Genomic DNA, 16,242 nt, shown 5'->3' with positions numbered 1-16,242 from the left:
TAGATATATAGTTATATACATATATAACTATATCTTATATCTATAGTATATATACTATATAGAGTGTATATAGTTATATAGTTATATGTCTGTGCCTCTGTCCATCATTAAATTTAGGCATAGTAACTAAAAAGAAGAATCATAAGCCATTAGTTATTAATAATGATGAACTGAAACAGGAAGTGAGCATTTGATTTGGCAAAAATGGTAATGAAGTAAGACTAAGTTATATATATAACTATATCTATAGTATCTATAGTTATATATTATATATATAACTAGTTTAAAAGCAGTATATATATATATATATATATATATATATATATATATATACTCCTGTCCATCATCAAATTTAGGCATAATAACTGACAAGATAACTCTATATATGTACAGGGCTTTTTATAACTGTGAATCCAACCAGACAGTACTCAGTCCCTGCTCCACCCCCAATAAAAAGTACTATGCCAGCACTATCACGTTCTAGGTATGGGTCTGACTGAGAAACCCTAAGGCAGTGGGATGAATAGGTTAAATGATTTCAATCTCAGTGATCTTTATTTCCTGGATGGTTATTGCACTCTTCCTTGTACCAACGACTTTAAGCAGATGAAGTCATATGGCAGTTGAACTGGTTGCTTTAATACTCAAAATCCAAGAAGTCCAAAATAACTCTCTTTTAAAGGTAAAATTTAAAAGCAACTACTCAGAATAATGAAATCAATTCAAGATTGCAGGATCGTAGCAACGTCACTAGAAAGCACCTCAAATATATTTCCTTACTTGCCAAATCTCATCTCCAGAGATATGAAATCACAGAGGCCAAAAAGTATCATTTTTGTCTCCTCTGCTGATGCTGTGTCCTCCAATTCCTTGACAGTGAGCATTTATAAAGTATCAACCTGCCTTTGTGATAGACCAGATGATAAACAAAACATGTTAAGCCTTGTAATGGGATGGAATAATTAGGTCTAACGAAATGAAATCTGGAGTTAGATCAGCCCACGAAGGGATAGCAATGAAGAATATATTGTTGTAGTAAGCAAACTCACTATAGAAAGGTGTCACAATGATATAATTAGATTATAAGAGCTTGGTTGAACTTTAAGAAAACACAACTTTACGAAATGATCCATTTGCCTAACACATGCCAGTTGATTTGTGGAACCTGGTTATCTTATCTAGGTCCACAGGTCCATATTGAAGGAGAGCAAATAGAAAGAAGCAGAAGTGGACAGGCAGTGATCTGTGGAGGGAAAACAGCTAGGAGAAAGGTAAAGATCTGGGAAGGAAAGAGATGGTGAAGAAAGGGAGATGAAGGAAGAGGGAGAGAGGGAAAGGGAGAAGGGTGAAGGATGAGGAAGAGGAAAAGGGGGAGAAAAGGGGAAGGGAGGAAGGGGGAAGAAGGAGAGACAGAGAGAGAGATGGATGGAGGGGACGTAGGTTACAAACTCATTCATAACCCATACATACATTTACAAATACAAACAAAACTGTGCACATCTCTCATCCGGTCACTGCTGCTGCATTGTCCCAATCTCTGACCCCGAATGGCTGCTGCTTCTCGGTAGTTAAGAAGCTCCAGCTGTGGCTAAAAGGCCCTGCCCCCCCCCTCAAGCCACAGCTGTGGAGGCTGGCCTCTCTTGAGATAGCCAAAGGACATTCTGGGAGATCTCCAGCATGGCTGGAACTGGTGCAGTTTTATCTTTGTCCAAAATCTCTTGTGAAGTGCATACAGGCAGCTAGTTCTGGCCCTGTGAGAAGGGTGACAGTGGGGACACTGGCCATGAAGAAGTAACTGGAAGAGGAAGTGGGACAATTTCTCCTCGCCTCTTTCCAATCCATTTAACTACTGAGCTGCCATGGCCATGGCTCTTTTTGTCTCCTCTCAGGATCCAGGCCAAAACAGGACTTAAAGCCATTCTGTTGGCCTGCTTTTGGGTGGAGGTACTAAAATCTGGGACTTTCTTTCACACATAATGTGGGGTGGCTGTCCCTGAAATATTAACCCACTACAACACCTTTCAGTGAAATGAAGAAAACTAAGGAAAACAGCATTCTCCTTACACTTTTTTTCCTGAATTCAAGTGCTAGCATTTAGGCTTTGGATTTTTCCATTTAGAGTCTTAGGATAAATCGATATGAAATTGACTACCATCTGCTAAGCACTGCTAAACACAAGCACACCTCTCAAAAATGCCCCTGAGGTAGTAAATGGAGAGTGCAGTGGAGCAAATTCTTGCCAAATTCACGCTATTATGCCTGCAAGACAGCTTGTCAACCATTGTCAAAATTAGTTTGATTCTACTCATGCTTAGCTACCTCTCAAGGCAATTCAAATACTGCCAGCGGTGACTGAAAATCTCTTAAGAGTTTCACAGATAAATCTTTTCAGTCTGCCGACATCCTGGTCTGATTTCACCTGAAAGCACAGCTGAAAGAGATCAGAAATAAATATTACGTGGGTTAATGTTCCATTCATATTATACATCCTCTGTCTGAGTTTTGCTCAGGAAAGAGGCAAGGCAGGTTTAAGCAGCAGGGATAATTTTTCAAAAGTGAAATGAAATAGATTTTCTTGTAAAGCCCATTTTTGTGAAAAGAAATTATTTGTAGAAGACACTTATTATTGTTTCAACTACTGCACTCCCCTAAGGTCGATGCATACCTTACTGCAGTGGCCCTTCAAACAGCCAGCAGGAAGGGAATACCTGCTGGGATTTTTCCATTGGTGGTGAAGTCTTCTGTCTGGAGAATCACCTGGGGTATCTCACATGGTAGGCAGGACCAGCAGGTGTCCTGGAAGTAGCTGACTAATCTGGGCAGCAGCGAATAGTAATTATAATAATGATACTGGTTAGGTGCTTCCTACTCGCTAAGCACCGTGCTAACTGCTGGGGTATACACGGGTCACTCAGTTCAAATACAATCCTTGTTCGGGGCTCAGAGTGTAAAGGGGAAGGACAACTGGTATTTAATTCCCATTTTACTGATGAGGAAACTTTGGAACAGAGAAGTTCAGGTGACTTGACCAAGGTCACACAGCAGATAAGAGGTGGGGCAGGGATTGTAATCCAGATGTTTTGATTCCCAGTCCTGGGCTCTTTCCACTAAGGAACTGTGCTTCTCATCCTGCACTGAAAACTGTCATGGCAGCCAAGGTGACTTCCCCAACACAGCAGCAGCCCTGTGCTGCAGACACTTTGTAGTAGCAGTAGAATAGCATTCAAATAATAATAATAATAATAATGGCATTTATTAAGCACTTACTATGTGCAAAGCACTGTTCTAAGCATTGTGTGGGAATACAAGGCGATCAGGTTATCCCACACGGGGCTCAAAGTCTTCATCCCCATTTTACAGATGAGGGAACTGTGGCTCAGAAGTTAAGTGACTTGCCCAAGGTCACACAGCAGACATGTGGAGGAGTTGGGATTCAAACCCACGACCTCTGACTCCAAAACCCATGCTCTTTCCATTGAGCCACGCTGCTTCTCAATCCATTTTACAGATGAGGTAACTGAGGCTCAGAGAATTTAAGTGACTTGCCCAAAGTCACACAGCTGACAAGAGGCAGAGCTGGAATTTGAACCCATGACCTCTGACTCCAAAGCCTGGGCTCTTTCCACTGAGCCACACTGCTTCTCTTCATTAAGCATTTTAAATAGATTTTCTACCCAAATGTTTTGCATATGCTGTTTTTAATGGTATTTTTAAGTGCTTACTTTGTACTAAGTGCTGGGGTAGATACAAGTTAATCGGATTGGACACAGTGCATGTCCCACATGGGGCTCACAGTATTATTCCCCTTTTAACAGAAGAGGTAACTGAGGCACAGAGAAGTTAAGTAACTTGCCTAAGGTCACACAGCAGACAAGTGGTGAAGCTAGTATCAGATCCCAGGCCCTTCTAATTTCCAGGCCAGGGCTCTAAACACCAGACCGTACTGCTTTGTAATACACTGCCCCCCTGCCTGTCTACTTGCTTTTTGGATCTACTACCCAAATGACAGAGACAGGAGAGTGCATATGGAACTGGGCAAACCACTAGTGGTAAACTTCACGTATTTGTACAGGTTCTTGGTCCTGAGGTCCCTGAATTGGACCATGGTTCATCTGTTGTTTATAATACATCCCATCCTCATCACTAATGTTACCATCACTATCATTATTAGACCCTCCCTGGAGAGTATCACTTTAGCTGATCATCTTGTTTCTACCCCAGAGCTTAGTACAGTGCTTGGGACATACACATAACAACTTATTATTATTGCTATTACATGAGGCTCCTTACCATCCAAACTTCTGAGCCTCAGTGGAGCTGTGATAGAGAGGTGGCAGTAAGAGTCCAGGGAGAAAAGGAGTGGGGGGCTCAGTTCCCATTAACTTTATGAAAATGGAGGTGATTGCATTGTCCTGATCCCTCTCTGACACAAGGGGATTCGGAGAGGCCCCCTTCTCTCAGCATCGACCTGCTTTTTTGCTTGCAATCCTAATTAACCCAGTCTCATCCTGCCTTGATTGGCTTTTCTACCTCATGTTATACCCATCTCTCCTGCATTTTCCATCTCAACATGATATTCTCTATTTTTACAATTATCCCCTGACAATCACCTAGTAGTTGTTGAGTTATTAAACAGAAAACCATGAATAGGAGAAGCATCCCCATCAGAGATTCATTGACAAAGTACAGGGAAAACAAAAAAACCCCTCAAAACTTGTGCTGATAATTAATGGAACTGGTAGAATCCCAACATTCCAAAATATAAATCCCATCTGGCAAACCTGATGACATGTTACATCCCAAAGAGATACAAGATAGTTAGCATCCACATGATAATATAAGGAAATGGTTTCCATATGTTCCAGTTAGTGATACCTGTTGGACAATTCCAAACATCCAAGTTTTTTTTCTCAATTTGAATAACTAGATCCCTTACATTCTGTAAGTTTTTCCCTTTATAATATAAAATGGTTATGGTATTTATAATGCCTTTACCATGAATCAAATGCAAAGGATGACTTTAAAAGAACTGTTCAATATTAACAAAATACCTTATGCTTCTAAGCCCTCATATTGTCCTTTTCCCCCAGTCGAACATTAGCATCCTGACTTAATATTAGCATCTCTCTAGCCTTATCCCCAGTTCCTTTTCCCCGGGCACCAATCTCCTAGTCTGAGAACTTCCTTGAATCACAGATATCTTTGGGCGGGATCCCAGTCGTCACACTGTTGAGCATCACATGCACTGGAATCACAGTAATGTTTCACTTAGAAACAGCAGCAGCCCACCCCAGTGTTTTTCTTTACTTTGTAATCTTTCTAAGGTGTCAAAGGATTCATTCACTTCTAATTGCCAACATAATAAACTCCTAAAGCTCAGTCTTAAAATTTAAGACCTGCCAGTCTGATAATTATAGCCCAACATCATAGTAATTACATACTGGCAAGGTAGGTATATCATGGGTAAATAACAAGGGGGTAAACATGCCTTTCAATATAATGCAGTAAGTGAACTGTGGATTATTATAAATGTGGCACTAGATAACTTGTTGTCTAAACTTTCTTTGCCAATGCTTATTTTTGTGTAGAATCAACAATTTTGTAAAAGCTCAGCATCTGAGTGCTTTCATTAAGCTAAATAGACTTTTCTTAAATTAATAATCACTTTGTTTTAACAGTACCTCAGTGACCACTGACTTCGATTCCGGGTTTGTGTATAGTACTGCAAGTCCTCACCCATGAAAAAATGGCAGAAGTCTCCTCAGCTTATAAAAAATTCAAATGAAGAAAGCTATCACAGTCCCTCTTAGGAACCATGTCAGTTGGTCCAACTAGACACATCGACAAATTATTCTGTGTAACAAAATAAATCCATGGTGGCCCCCATAGCGTTCAGAGTTTGACTCGTGGACTTTCTCATTCCAGCTTTCTACCAAGACCTTAGAGTTTCCAATCAGAGTTGAAAAGATTCATAATGATGGATGATTTACTAGCTCTGCAAAGCTTGCCCTTTCCCAATCCTTATCCTTCTTTGCCACATCCTTTTTCCCCACAGTCGAACTGAAAAGTGGGTACCTCTCAGAACCTTCTCAACTAAGTTTGAGATTGTGCTAACCATAAACTAATAATGAAAATAAATGCTCAATACAGACTGAAGATTTTTCATTAAACAAAGTTCAATATTTCTGTTTTTTACTCAAGAATTAAATAGCCACAAGTAAGGTTTTTCATCAGATCTTCACTACTGCATGTTCACAGATATGAGTCCAAACAAATGTACTTCCAGGCTTGTAAAATGATATGAATCTGTGTAATCCCCTTTTAGACTGTGAGCCCACTGTTGGGTAGGGACTGTCTCTATATGTTGCCAATTTGTACTTCCCAAGCGCTTAGTACAGTGCTCTGCACATAGTAAGCACTCAATACGATTGATGATGATGTAGCCCAGAAGGGTCATGTCACGAATGTCAATCATTCATTGACTCATTCATATTTAGTGAGTGCTTACTGTGTGCATAGCACTGTACTAAGCGCTTGGAAGAGTACAATACAATAAAGCAGCATGGCTCAGGGGAAAGAGCCGGGGCTTGGGAGTCAGAGGTCATGGGTACTAATCCCGCCTCTGCCACTTGTCAGCTGTGTGACCTTGGGCAAGTAACTTAACTTCTCTGTGCTTCAGTGACCTCATCTGTAAAATGGGGATTAAGACTGTGAGCCCCACATGGAACAACCTGATCACCTTGTATCCTCCCCAACACTTAGAACAGTGCTTTGCCCATAGTGCTTAACAAATAACAAAATTAGTATTATTATTGTATCCTCCCCAGTGCTTAGAACAGTGCTTTGCACAGAGTAAGTGCTTAACAAATAACAAAATTATTATTACTAATAAAGATGCACATTCCCTGCCCACAACAATCTTAGAGTCTAGAGAGAGCTTATAATCTAGAGGGAGGGCACTTGATATTTTATAACCTGATAAGTATTGCTGATTGTTTAATTTAAAGACTTCTTAGCAGTCTGTTCCTAAGCAGACTTCTTCAATATGAAGTCCCTTGTTAAGATTCACACCCGAAAATAACTTGAAGACCTTGAACAATAATGTGTGGTTTAAGTTTAAGCTTACTCAGCTCCTAAACTTCTGAGCAAACAGATGTTTCTCAGAAAACTGTGGCTTGTAGACTGCAGCACTGCTGTCAACAAATTAGTCAAAATCTCCTGTGCCTGCTGCTGACGCACCAGACTCTTGGCTTTTTAAACTCTGTGATACTACCATAACCTGTACAGAATGGGACTAACACCAAGACCCACGCTGAGAAAAACAGCAAGATTTGCTGGTTCAGAAAAGTGAATATATCAGTTTGCAAAGCTTAATTGTGCAGTATTAACTTCCTTAGTAAGCAGCAATAAAAGTTAAAGTCCCTTTCAGCAATGCAAATTATTCCCTAATGTAATACGGCAGCTGTATTATGCAATTCATAAAGGTCATTCAAGGGCATACAACAAGGAACCCCAAAACTTGAGAGCGATTGTGTAGAGAAGCGTCTAGGCCTTTGGTTCAAGGGGAAGCAAATCCACCATCACCACCACTACCATTGAACTGCTATAAATGCTCTAAAAGATCACCCACAAACAAATATAAACTGAGAAGCAGCATGACGTCGAGCACAGGCCTAAGAGTCAGAAGGTCATGGGTTCTAATCCCGGATCCGCCACTCATCCACTGTTGTGACCTTGGGCAAATCACTTAACTTTTCTGTGTTTAGTTACCTCATCTGGAAAATAGGGATCGAGACTGGGAGGCCAACATAGGACAGGGACTGTGTCCAACTCTATTTGCTTGTACCCACCCCAGCGCTTTGTACAGTTCCTGGCACATAGTAAATGCTTAACGAATACCATAATACTAATACTACGACTTATAATGATAATAATATTCCTTGGCGCAACTACATTTGGCAACAACTTGAAATAATGAGAGTGCGTGCTACATAGCAATCAATCAATCATTTATTGAGTGCTTACTGTTTGGAGAACACTGTACTAAGCACTTGGTACAGTACAATGTAACAGATTTTGTAGGCATGTTACCTGCCCACAATGAGCTTACAGTCCAGAGGGGGAGACAATCAATCAATCAATTGATCGTATTTATTAAGCACTTACTGTGTGCAGAGCACTGTGCTAAGCTGTACTAAGAGCTGGGAAGTACAAGTTGGCAACATATAGAGACAGTCCCTACCCAACAGTGGGCTCACAGTCTAAAAGGGGGAGACAGAGAACAAAAGCAAACATACTAACAAAATAAAATAGAATAGATATGTACAAGTAAAATAAATAGAGTAATAAATATGTACAAACATATATACAGACATTAATATCAATTACGTATATGTACATGATACCCATGAAACTAGCTTGGCCTAGTGGATAGAACACCTGGCTGGGAATTTGAAGAACCTTGGTTCTAAGCCCAGTTCCACCATTTGTCTACTGTGTGACCTTGGGCAACTCACTGCACTTCTCTGTGCCCCAGTTACCACATCTGTAAAATGGAGATCGAGATTATGAACCCCATGCAGGACAGGGGCTGTGTCCAAACTGACAATTTTGTATCTACCCCAGTGTTTAGTATTGTGTTTTGCACATAGTAAGTGCTCAACAAATACCATTTTTAAAAAATGTACATAACTGCTGTAGAGCTGAGGGAGGGATGAATAAGGGGTGTAAATCCAAAAGGTGACATGAAAGGGAGTGGGAGAAGATGAAATGAGGCTTTAGGGAAAACACTGAGAAGATATTTTGCTTCACTGTACAAAGCAAAAGAGTAAAAGTTTGCCCTTATTCCCATGACTTCAAAAGTACAAAGACAAAACAATTTCCTGTTAGTCCAGGAAGCAGTTGGAGACACCTCACTATGTCCTGGACTTCAGATTAAGGTAAAGATCCAGAGATTGGTGGCCATTTTCAAACTATGACAGTGAAACCTGAACTCCTCATTGACGACATCCAATTTCTTATTAAGTTTCACTGGCATCATCTAACTAGTCGTCGACCTAAACACAAAATGAGGTGTTGGGATCACTGGCATCTTAGCACTGCAGCTATGCAGGCAGGGAACATGTCAATCAACTTGTTAAACTGTACTCTCTCCAGTGCTTAGTTCAGTACTCTGCACACAATAAGCACTCAATAAATAAAATTGATTGATTGATGATGCTGATTCCCCGGGAGTTTCTGTCTGGTTTTTCACACTTCTCGGGAGGAGAGTGGAAACAGTTAGGATTGAGGGACTGTGCTGTAGATAGCATGGGGAAATGATACACCATAAAGACTTGCTTAAGGATCAGTTCTTGTAATTGAAAAGCCAAAAGATGACGGACCAATTAGCTATCAGCAGATGAAAATAGGATGGGCAAGCCAAAGCGCAGCCCATAAGACAAACCATCAAATAGCTAATGTGGTTGTTAAGATTGACTACACAGTAGGTGTGCTTCCAATGGAAGAAGCTCCGTAGTCACACTTACACTTAGCAACCACAAGTCATATCTTCCCACAAACACATTTCTAAAGCAGTTATGCTTTCCACCTTGTTCCTTTCATTTTCTTATACAATCAACTGCCATGTGGTTTCACTTAAAAGTGTACTGCAGCCAACTTCATTTTCTCCATTATTTTGACATCTTAACTTCAGCTAGCTTAACTAGCTTTTCTTCATCAACCAAAGAACTCTTTTAGTTTTGAGTTAAACTACAGGAAAATGGTTTAGAAAATTAGTGCAGGTGACAGCTGCTACTTGATTTTTCATCAATGAAGGGTCAGAAAATGGTAAAGCAGAAGGAAAAAACCCAACCATTATAAGTGATAAAATGATAGTTATGAATTTATTCTGATAATAATAAATGTTCTCCTATCTGCAGTATTCACTCTGTTGCCTGGGTCATTTTCCCGTAACATCATTCTGTACTCCAGCTCTCCCTGCTACAAGTATATCTCAAATGGTTTACATTGCTTTCTGGATTGAAGGCACTCAATAGGACACTCTTCTTCCTACTTATCCACTCTCTTCTCCCACTACATTCCAGCTCCCACTCTTCATTCATGTAAAGCTAATTTATTCACTGTGCCTTGTTCTCATCTGTCATACAGGAGCCACCACTCTCTCCATCTAAAAAGCCCTGTTGAAATCACATCTCCTCCGGGAGTTGTTCCCTAAAAATTTCTATTCTCTCCAGATTATTTCCTCTCAAGAGTCACTTCATGTATTCAACGCCAGCTAATTACTGGATTTATTTCACTGTGTGAGTGTGTGTGTGTGTGTGTGCGTGCATGCACACATAAGTATAACTCAGTTATATATGTTTCTTCCTATCAGTAATTTATTTTAGTTTCTGTCTCCCTGGCTATATTTTAAGTCCTCTGAGAGCAGAGATCATGCATACTATTGTACCAACCGAAGAGCACAGTACAGTGCTCTGCACACAGCAAGTGCTCACTAAATGCTATTGACTGAATAGCCAAGTAAGTTCACAGGCTGAGACAGAATAGCAACTTACGCTATAGAAACAAGAGCTGAAAACAAAAATGCTGTTGCAGTTCCCTGAAGGTTCGCCCATCAATTTTAAACACTTGCACTTGCAGGCCTCTTTCTAAGGGAAAACAATTCACTGCACTTCTTAGAGCACTCTTGCTAGTTTCATAATAGAATCGCTTTACCAATAAGCAAACATCCCCAGATGCGTTTATACTCTCCATTTCAACTCATTTTATCTACAACAGATCACTGCAAAACGTATACAAATTTTAGAAAAGTTAGATCTTTAGTAGGCCATTAAATCCAATCTTTAACGTTCCAATAAATAACAATCTTAATTTTCTTCAACTAATTTTAGTTAATCAGTTAAACAGATGAGATGGTCTTTGGCAAGAGAACTATGTGGTGAACTACTTCTAACAAAAGTAGAAACATCAGATCAGTTAAAATACAATCTGCTGAATTCCAATTGCTTGATATCAAATTGGTAATCAAAAGATATGTAAGGATATTTATGATCAATGGTCAATTCCCTAAGTTTTGGGAAAAAGAGAAAACGGTACATTACCTAATGCTGCTCATGCTTCCGGTCTCCGATCCAAGCTTACATCTCTCCAGTTGGCTGGCTACAATCTGGCGCTCAGCCTCGAGCTCTCGGGTCAGTCTCTCAAACTGGAGTTCCTGAAACACAAACACAAACATTTGGTCTGTCATTCAAAAGACCGGTTCAGTGAATACGCCCGTAACTGGGGAACCATAAGCGGAGAATCGCAGTTGCCACAATGATTTCTACAAAATGCAGTCCTAAAATAATCAGGCACAGTTTACAAGATGACACCGGCTTTTTTGGTAAGATAATTTCAATGACTTCCATAAATTACTGTTTTGAGGTGTTGCTAGTGGCAACTTTGAATACCAACGATCCCAGTTACATATTGAAGAGACGACAAAAAGGTGCTCTATCGGCTCTATTTTCTTGTGTTTGTGCAGCAAAATGTTTTGTTTTATTTGTAGAAAGGGTGGTTATATGGCTATGTTAAACATGCAAAACAAGATTTATAGGAAGATTAAATAATCCTCTTTAACCAATCACCAATCACAAAATTCCCTAAATATATTTCATAAGTGACCTTGTTTCAAAATTAAGATTAACTCAAGTAGAATCCTACATGATCTCAATTACTCCCAGGTATACTGCTCACCTTAATTTGTCGTCTAGTGGAAAGGAGATCTGGGTTCTTGTCCCAGAGCTGTCGTTTGCCCACTGTGTGATCTTGGGCAAGCCACTTAACTTTTCAGCACCTCGGTTTGACTAACTCTAAAATAGGGGGACAAACCCCTGTTTAATCTCCCTCATGTTGGGAAGTCTGTGTGGGACAGGTTCTGTGTCCAATCTAGTTGTCTTGTACCTATCCTGATGCTTAGAACGAAGCAAGCACTTGATGAATATCAGAATTACTAATTGGTTCCATACTACATAGGATACACACACTTACTTGACATACATGTTGCAAGGTAACACTAAGGATAGCAAATTATCCCCAATTTCACTAACGTTCAATATGTAACTGCCAATCTCTTCTGCACAGACTATAATTGATCTTCTGCTGCCCTGCTGCATTGCTATTGTAAACCCTAGGAATCACTGTCCTCTTCGTATTACCGTCTTTCCAAAGCATTTATCCAACAATTGGATAAATCACCACAGCAGTGCCATGAAAAGTGGAAAATTGCCTGGAGCCAATGGTGCATACCAATTGAGATCTACAAGTATGGAGGGAACATGTTTCGAGCTCCACCTGGGACAGGAACTATGTCCAACCCAATTTGCTTGTATCCACCCCAGTGCTTAGTACAGTGCCTGACACATAGAAGCGCTTAACAAATAACAGGATTAAACACTTAAGCTCGTCCTCAAGATATGGAACACCTAGAAAACACTACGGAATCTCAAATATGCCATCATTGTTACCACTGTAAGATGAAAGGCAAATGATCAGAGTGAGGCAATTGTTAATGTGACTCATTACTTGTCATTACTGGCAAGATCCAAGCCACAGCACTCCTGGATCAGTTATTAAAAAATATCAATGCCTGAATGTCCTGAAATCAAAATTGTGGCTTCAGATCAGAACATGACACAATGGGTATGACCTTTATTGCACATCAGTTACAAGAAAAGTGCAGGGAGGATTACCAAGGCCTTACAAAAGCACTTCATGCCATCAGTAAAGATTATTGTAATAACAACAATAATAACAATAATAATAATAATATTTGTTAAGCTCTTATTATGTGCCAAGCACTGTACTGAGCACTGGGTTAGATACAAAATAATCAGGTCGGAAACAGACTTTGTCCCTTACGGTGCTAAGGGGAAGGGGGAACAGGTATTGAATCTCCACTGTACAGATAAGGAAACTGAGGCACAAAGTGTTGTGGACTTACCCTAGGTCACACAGCAGGCAAATGGTGGAGCCGGGATCAGAACCCAGGTCCTCTGACTTCCAGACTCAAGAAATTAGTTAGAACCATGAAGACTTCATCAAGGTTCTGCATCTACTTTGCTTCAAAGTGGCCAGGTGAAATAATAATAATAATAATAATAATAATAATAATAATAATGGCATTTATTAAGCACTTACTATGTGCCAAGCACTGTTCTAAGCGCTGCGGAGGTTACAAGTGATCAGGTTGTCCCACAGGGGGCTCACAGTCTTCATCCCCATTTTACAGATGAGGTAACTGAGGCACAGAGAAGTTAAGTGACTTGCCCAAAGTCACACAGCTGACACTTGGTGGAACCGGGATTTGAACCCATGACCTCTGACTCCAAAGCCCGTGCTCTTTTCCATTGAGCCACATTGCAAAGTGTGGGGTTCCCTGTCCGATCCATTCCCCACTAATAAAGTAACATAAATCAGGGATGCCTTGGCAGACTAGTTCTGTTCAACTTAGTTTGTGCAATCTTGCTGGAAGATGTAACACAGGAACTAGAATTCACTTCCACATCTCAGGAAAACACATATCTCGACAGGCTTTCAAGCACATCCACAGTCCTAGAGACTAACACTCAAGAATCATTGCCTTTAGAAGACAGTGTCCCAGAGGCACTGACTCAAGAAGACAGGCCAAAGTTTGAAAACTTCACCAAATTTCCTAAGCATTTCAGCCTGACGATATAGCTAGATAAAAACGAGGTGATATCCAGCCTGCACCAGGTAAGTCAAACCCCAACCAAAAATTTCTATAGACCATTTGAAGCCACATTGTGTCATAAAATTGTTACTTAAGAAGCATACTGACCAGTGACTTCAACGATTGAAATGGAAATTTAAAAAAAATTAATAAAAAAAAAACCTAAGCACATCCTTGGGGCGACTGTCAAATTGCAACAGTGTAATATCAAGCCTCCAGGCCAGAATTTTCATTTAATTCAGTTAACTGTGGTTTTCATTAAGCATTGATTATGTGCCAAGCATTCTGCTGAGCGCTGGAATGCAAGACAGGGACTGTAATTAACACGCACCTCCCCCAGGGCTTATAACAGTATTTGACATATAGTAAATGTTTAACAAATACTTCAAAAAAAACCTAGTATAAATGCTAATTTTTTTGAAAAGACAGATCATGGAATCATGTTGTGAAGTTCCTTTTTGGGAACTATACTCAGCTACCATTTGTAATGTGTACAAGAGCATGAGCCAGCTTGGAACATTAGCAATAAAAGGTGTGTCAAGCTGTGGCAATGGGAAGAGGGTACAGTGAGAGATATCAGCAGAGCATCTAAAAGCCTCAGTTTAGATGGTTTAGAAAGCAGGGGTTGTATTTTGCTTCCATTTTCCTGCAACTGTTGGGATGACATGCCTGGGTCACAGGATCAACGGAATGGTGTCTATAAACTTCTGTAAGGCCGAGTGCCTAACCCCTTCCAGATAAAGAATCATATTCAAAATTCCTCCCTCACTGCTACTTTTGCCCTTTTTTAATTTCAACAAAGAAGCATAAGGCTCACTGAGTATAATACATTTAGAATAGAGCATTCAACTTTTGATCTAAAAGGATTTTGTCCCTTAATTATTCAAGGGAGCAAGCTCTAGGAGACAAAGTCAATTGCATTTTGCAATATTTATTGCCGTAAGATTGTTAGACAGCAAAGTCACATGCAGGCCTGGTAGAAGGGCAAACTATCGCATTAGAGTCGACCGGAATATTCTGTGAGCCCCTGGAATCATTTGAAACATTAATCATCGTGTTATTTGTTAATAGCTTATTATGTGCTGAGCACTGTGCTGCCGGGGGGCAGGGGGCAGGATATGCAATAATCAAGTTGGGAATAGTCCTTCTGCCTTGCAACCCAAACAGGAGAGGGAAGAGGTAGAAGCTGTCTTCTCTGCCCAAAGTGGGAATGCTCTACTCGCTGGGAATGGAGCTAAATCTTCTGAGGGCAGAGGAAAGAAACGTAAGGTGGCAGAAGTTTCCTGTTAGCTGTGTGGTGTTGCCTGTCTACTACTCTGAGGTCCAGCCAAAACAGATCTTCAAACACATTAAAGTTATCTCTCTCTATCTAAATATAATATGACTGATTTGTGGTTATACAACAAAGGAGCTGCATTTTGGATCTCCTGAGGAACAACCTTTGTCAGAGTCTAAGAGTCTCAGCTCAGTTTGCTTAATTTACAAGATTGGGACAAGACTGAATAATATATCCAGAAAACCCCCATATGACACACCCATTTAACTATGGCTTGATAATTTAAGATATATTATATATGCATATACATGTGTGTGTAAACCTCCCTATCCACTATGCCATGCCACTTCTCTTTGACTGATCTTCATAAACCCAATATGATTGTAAAAACACTACAGATTCTCTCTTCACTCTCTGAAAATGACATCATATTGATCCACCCTCCCCTAACCCACTTTCCTAAAACTGCTTCCCCTATATCACTAAATCCTTTGGGCTCATTTCACCTTTCCACTGAACCACACTGCTAAAATGGGGATTAAGACTGTGAGCCCCATGTGGGACAGGGACTGTGTCCAACCTGATTGCTTGTATCCACTTCAGAGTTCAGTACAGTGCCTGGCACAATGTAAGCACTTAATAAAGGCTACACTTATCATTATTATTATTATTATTATTATTATTACATGGTAGAAGATTGATAAATTTGGGTTCTGAAAGCACTCATACCAAATTGAACTATGAAAATATGCAGCTAAGAACATAAAAAAATCACAGTTCCTGCTGAATGAAGAATGCAAATATAGTTATAAACAAACACATATATACAGTACACACCTATGCACATACATACACAGCTAAAAGAGCAGTAATTGAAGAGGTGTGTGTGTAAAAGTGTGGCCAAAGAAAACAATGCCTGACCATCACTCTCTTCCACAGTGTGCAAATAGCAGTAGTTGCTTGCCGAGTTAATGTGTTCGATCCATATGGGGCCTGTCTGTTTTTGATGTGGTTCTCCACGCCTGGATCTCCCAGTTCTTTGGAGAGGGAGTTTAGAGTTTTGTTGTCTCATCAGCAATTCAACAACCAATATACTGGGCCACCTATTGTACAGGGCTTCAGTTCGAGCTACACAATACAAGGTGGAGCAAGAGCAGACCAGATTTGCTTGGAGCCACTGACAATGGTACAGGATTCTGACAGCTTCCCTAAATTCCGCAACTCTGGCCAGCAT

General features: G+C 40.2%; 1 protein-coding gene across 3 annotated transcripts in view; it reads right to left on the bottom strand.

Annotated features, from left to right (window-relative positions):
* The window catches only part of CTNND2 (catenin delta 2), a 483,758-nt gene that overhangs the window by 314,517 nt on the left and 152,999 nt on the right, over positions 1-16,242 (bottom strand). For all 3 annotated transcript variants that reach the window (XM_038770310.1, XM_038770311.1, XM_038770312.1), the window contains one exon: positions 11,103-11,215. In XM_038770310.1, coding sequence (XP_038626238.1) covers positions 11,103-11,215 — 113 coding nt within the window. The remainder of the gene's footprint in view (positions 1-11,102; positions 11,216-16,242) is intronic.

This window comes from Tachyglossus aculeatus, chromosome X3, assembly GCF_015852505.1.
Source record: "Tachyglossus aculeatus isolate mTacAcu1 chromosome X3, mTacAcu1.pri, whole genome shotgun sequence".
Taxonomy (NCBI): Eukaryota; Metazoa; Chordata; class Mammalia; order Monotremata; family Tachyglossidae; genus Tachyglossus; species Tachyglossus aculeatus.
Note: the sequence above shows the minus strand (reverse complement) of the source record. Positions and strands in the feature narration are given on the sequence as shown.